This window comes from Manacus vitellinus, unplaced genomic scaffold (assembly GCF_001715985.3).
Source record: "Manacus vitellinus isolate BGI_N305 unplaced genomic scaffold, ASM171598v3 scaffold_84_pilon, whole genome shotgun sequence".
NCBI lineage: Eukaryota > Metazoa > Chordata > Aves > Passeriformes > Pipridae > Manacus > Manacus vitellinus.
Window position 1 is genome coordinate 19,654 of NW_021940840.1, and position 5,450 is coordinate 25,103.

The 5,450-nt window shown below is 51.0% G+C and overlaps 1 protein-coding gene across 1 annotated transcript in view; it reads left to right on the forward strand.

The window, feature by feature from the left end:
• Positions 1–5,450, forward strand: part of EWSR1 (EWS RNA binding protein 1) — a 22,816-nt gene that overhangs the window by 5,566 nt on the left and 11,800 nt on the right. Inside the window, exon 5 of the mRNA XM_029964899.1 lies at positions 1,641–1,659. Within this exon, the coding sequence (XP_029820759.1) occupies positions 1,641–1,659 (19 nt within the window). The remainder of the gene's footprint in view (positions 1–1,640; positions 1,660–5,450) is intronic.

Sequence of the window (5,450 nt, forward strand, 5' to 3'; positions counted from 1 at the left end):
ATTTCTTCCCAGTATCCCATCTGAGCCTGCCCTCTGGCAGTGGGAAGCCATTCCCCCTTGTCCTGTCACTCCTTGTCCCTCTCCAGCTCTCCTGGAGCATCTTTAGGCACTGGAAAGGGCACTAAAGTCTTCCCAGAGCCTTCTCCAGGCACAACAATCCCAGCTCTCTCAGCCTTCCCTCACAGGAGAAGTGCTCCAGCCCTTGGAGCATCTCCATGGCCTCCTCTGGATCACTCCAGCAGGTCTGTGTCCATCATGGAATGGTTTGGGTTGGGAGAGACTTAAGTTTATCCAACCTGCCCTTGGACACTCCCAGGGATCCAGGGGCAGCCACAGCTTCCCTGGGCAACCTGTGCCAGGGCCTCCCCACCCTCACAGCCAAGAATTCCTTCCCCTTTGTCAGTGGGAAGCCATTCCCTGTGTCCTGTCCCTCTTTCCCTTGTCCCCAGTCCCTCTCCAGCTCTCCTGGAGCCCCTTCAGGCCCTGGAAGGTGCTCTAAAGTCTCCCCAGAGCCTTCTGTTGTCCAGGTGAACAATCCCAACTCAGCCCTTCCTCACAGGAGAAGTTTTCCAGCCCTTGAAATATCTCTGTGGCCTCCTCTGGACTCGCTCCAGCAGGTCATTGTCCTTCCTGGCATGGTTTGGGTTGGAAGGGACCTTAAACATTAACTAGTCCACCCCCTGCCGTGGGCAGGGACACCTTCCACTGGCCCAGGTCACTTCAAGCCCCGTCCAGCCTGGCCTTGGGCACTCCCAGGGCTGGGGCAGCCCCACATAAACGTGGACAGATGGAGCAGTTCAGTTTTCAGGGAAGGGTTTGGGGGCTCAGGACATGCTGGGCTCCCAAGGAGCAGTGTCCTCAGCTGCTCTCCACAACCCCCATCCTCAGCACTTCCCTTCCCTGGCAGTCCAGTGGCAGTGCCATGTGCCTGTTCTCATCCTGTTCCCTCTCCCTGTGTGCATCCCACAGTGGAAGGGGCAGGTCCAGGTTTGATCCTGCTCACTCTGGCCTGGAAAACGCTGCCTCATCCTGGCTGAGCCCGGGCTGGGAGCCCTTGAGGTGTCCCTCCAGTGCCAGAGCTCCCACAGGAGCAACTTGGCATCTCCACATGCCCAGAATCCCCCCATGGATACCATCCTGAGCGCTGACAGCCATGCCAGGACATTCTGGGTGACTCCAGCCCGTTATCCCAGCATTTCCTAAGGGATAAACAGCATCCTGACCCCAGCTTTGCACATTCCGTGCTGCTTTGGGGTTCCAGTGCAGACACTGTTCCCTGACAGGCTATAAACTATCCCAACGAGTGCTCCTGGAGCTGGAACTTCCTCCAGAGGAGCGTCTGATGCTGAAAACTGTTGAGACATCATTTAGTTCATGTTTATTTAATGTATATTTGGGCTGAATATTTGGGAGACTTAGAAAGCAGATTTCCTTCCCGGTGTTTTTTGGGTTTGTAGGAGAGACATTATAGACATTCCCAATATCAGTGGGAATTAAATCCCTCCCAAGGCAAGGCAATGCCAGGACACACAGTGGGATATCTGGCTACAGAAACCACTCAGGAATTCTTCCTGAGGAAAAGATGAAGAGCAAATACCCTCTCCAGTTAAAATTTAAATACTTAACATCCTTTTACACAGATCAGGAAAATTCCTCCACGTGAGAGCCGGTGTCACTGTGGGTTATCTGTGGGTCTTCTTCCTTTCAATTAAGAGTATCCAGACAAAACTTGGCAGCAGGGAGGTTTTGTGAACTTCCAAAACTCCTTTCTTAGAAATATTTACGTCCCTCAGTGCTTCCTACGGATCCCAGTCCCCGAGGGGTCACAGGAAATGGCTGCTGTTTATATTTTTCCTTCTCCCTTAAGAGGAGATTTGCTGGAGGAATAATAATAATGTTCAGCTTTTTATTTAGGCAAAAAGCTTCATTTTCTTTTCATCCATTAAAAAAACCAAAAAAAACCAACAAAAAACCCCAAACCAAACAACCCAGCTCAGGAAGTGGCCAAGCAAAAGATCAGACCTTCAAGTACCTGGGCAGGATTGTTGATGTTGCTCTCTGGGCACAGAGCCAGGCTGGATTTATCCTTCCTCCACCTGCCTCTCCTTGAGGAGCCTTCAGCCTCTCTCTCTCTCCCTCTCCCTGCCTTTCACGCTCCATAAATCCCAGGGTGCTGCCAGGGCCAGACATCCACGTGTCCTGAGGGACGTGCGGTTCCTCTCCTTCAATCCTAAGCTGGTTTTCCTGAGCATCCCTTTTTTTTTTTTTCTTTTTTTGGAGCAGAGATGTCTGCAATTCCTTAAAGCCAAGTGCCTTTTTTTTTTTTGGCTGGACAGCCTGGGGTTTGGGTGGTCAAGGAAATCCAAGTTTTGTGTGGATACACCTTCCCAGGGCTCTGGGAACGGCAGAGGTGGTGCCTTTTTTTCCCAACACCTTCCACCGACTCCTGGGACACCCCAGGAGAGAGTTACCACCCTCCTTCCCTCCCTGGAGCTGTAGGAAAAGTTGTCCTGGAGCCACCCAGTCGTTTTGTTCCAGAGAAAAAAGGGTTTGGGTTTGGGAGCAGCTGGATTAGGGATCACTGGGCACCATCAGACCTGTGGTCACGGTTTACTCTTTAATATATGAGCATGAATTACAGGAGTAAATAAAGAGCATTTGAATGTCCAGGTGTGGATCTCCTGGAAGTGGGAGTTGCTCTCTAAGACCAGCCAGGCCCCCCCTTCCCTTTACCTGGGAGATTTAGGGGGTTGTATATTTAAATTCCTGATGGATTTAGAATTTCAGATGAGCTCAGAGCTGCCATGATAACCTGTTATTCCAAAATAGAGTGGAGGGAGGGTCTGCATCCCTGCTCCAGCCTCTCCAGGAGGGAGGGTCTGCATCCCTGCTCCAGCCCCTCCAGGATACACAGGCCAAGCAGGAGTCAGCTCTCTGTCAGAATAAATCCCTCTGGAGAGCAGAAATCTCTCTGAATCGAGACTTTTCAGCTGATGTTCTCTGAGGATCAAACCCTACAAGCTTCCCCTCCACCTGGAGAATTCCTGGACTTCAGGAAGGGGCTTGTTTGGCTCCTTTTGAGGGAAATTTGAACACCTTAAGCAGTTGTTCTGTTCCCTTTTCCTCCAGCAGCTGACTCAGCTGGGAGGGGAGGGAAGAGAAGTGATGGAATACAAATCTCCCCCTCAAACCCACAGCTCCTGAGGGTTCCCACATTGCCTAAACTCAGATTTTGGGGTGGAAATTTAGCCCAGGGGAGTGGGAAATCCCTGCCTTGCCTTTGGTGCAAACCCTTCCTGCTCAGCACACGCTGCCACGAGGGAAATGCTCCATCTAGAGCTGAAGCTTGAAAATTCCAGAGAGGCTTTTTCCCCCCCCCTCCCTTTTATCTCATTTTGCCTGTGCAGAGCCAGGTGTTGGCAAAGGTTGTGCTCCCAGGAACAGCACTGGGAAAGGGGATCCAGAACTGGGAGAGGGGATCCAGCACTGGGGAAGGAGGTTCAGCACTGGAAAAGGGGATCCAGCACTGGGAAAAGAGGTTCAGCCCTAGGAGAGGGGATCCAGCACTGGGAAAGGGGGTTCAGCACTGGGAAAGGGGATCCAGCACTGGGAAAGGGGGTTCAGCACTGGGAGAGGGGATCCAGCCCTGGGAAAGGGGGTCCAGCTGTGGGAGGACCATCCTGTGGCTCCAAGTCCAACAGGAACAGCCCAGGGCAGGGCTGTGGCTGCAGCACACACTGCAGGCTGTACTTAGGCAAAGAACAGGCTTTTTTGGGATGTAGTCAGGCTTTGGCCAGTGACAGTAAGGATTTATTTAACTTCTGGTGTCAGTGCTCCCTCTGGAATGGCTGTGGTGGCTCACATGGAAGTGTTTGGGCTGTTTAAATTCGTGTGAGGCTCTAAAACTCATCCTGTTGGGCATCACCCCCTTCACCCTCCTGAGCAACACTCAGGACTTGGCCTTTCAGAGAACAGGAAAGAGGAATAATGACCATAAAAACTGATTTTCTAGTGATTCACTCAGGTTATTGCCAGGTGGGAGTCCAGTTTAGGTTCCCTGGGATTGGGAAGGGTTTGGGAGGCCAGGGCCAGGAAGAGACAGGAATGGGCAGTTCACAGCCTTGTGTGTTCTTTCAGATCCTAAAGGGACACCAGAAAGCTGGATTTTTGGGGGTTTTTAATGAATCTGCTGCACAAACTTCCTCCTCTCACCCTCTTCCTCTTTGCTGAGCCCCGGGAAGGGCCCTGGTGTTGTGGGAGTGCCCTGGGAGGGCACAGCGTGTTCTGCTGCTGGGAGTGTGTTTGGGTTGCAAATTAGGGAATTGAAATAAAAAGCTGCAGCACAATTTGCCTCAAGGGAAAGTGTGTCCCATGTTTATTAAAACCAAGAAGTGATGGAGGAGCTGTTATTTTCACTGGTCCCCAGGAATAAGCCCTGAGACCAGCTTGGCTGCTCCTTGGTTTATATTTTTAGTCAGTCAGGTTTTCTAACAATATTTTCAATTGCTATTTTTTTCCATCTTAAGTCTCTCCTCCTTAATTTGAAAACTTGCTTGGAAGGTTCTTAGCAATTTGTGACAAGCCAAATGCTCACTAAATTATACAGGAGTTGTTTTGGGGACCTTGGAGATTCCTGTCAGACCGTTCAGAACCAAATCCTAAAGCTCTGGAGCTTTTTTTTGCCTGAACCAAACAGAAATTCTAAGAAAAGGGAAGGCACAGAAAACATCAGGAGCCGCCTGATGTGTCTCTTTTGACCTTTTCTCTTACGTGCAAGCAAATGGAAAGTGCTTTTCTTTTGTTGCCAGCATTACTGATTTAAAATCAGGCTTCAGCAATGCCTCTGAGAGGCTTCCCAGGTCAGCCTGGTGCCGTTATTTTTCGGAAAAGCTGAAAGGATGGGACTGGACTTGTTAAATCAACTGGATTTCTTTTACTTTGGAGCTGAGGAGGGGGGGTGGTGGTGTTTGTTTTCCTGCCTTTGTTGAGGAGATGCTGCAGGCCTCAGCCTGCCCTGCCTGTGCTCTCACTGTAAACAGTCCTCCTCTGGATGCTGCTTCCAGAAAGTTCCTGGCAGTGGGGTTTTGGGATGCTGGGGCTGTGGGCTGTGGCTTCTCAGGGTAAGGGGGTTTTGTGAGGAAAATGAGGGGCTGGTGTGGGTTAATTGGTGATTTTCAGGTTGTCTGAGGTGGTAAAACTGTGTCTGTGCCCTGAGAAAGCAGTGGCAGAATGCCAAAGTCCAAAATATTTGGGTCTTACAGGAGAGCTGGAGAGGGATGTGGGACAAGGGATGGAGAGACAGGACACAGGGAATGGCTCCAAACTAAAAGAGAAGATTTAGATGGGATATTGGGAAGGAATTCCTGGCTGTGAGGGTGGGGAGGCCCTGGCACAGGTTGCCCAGAGAAGCTGTGGCTGCCCCTGGATCCCTGGAAGTGTCCAAGGCCAGG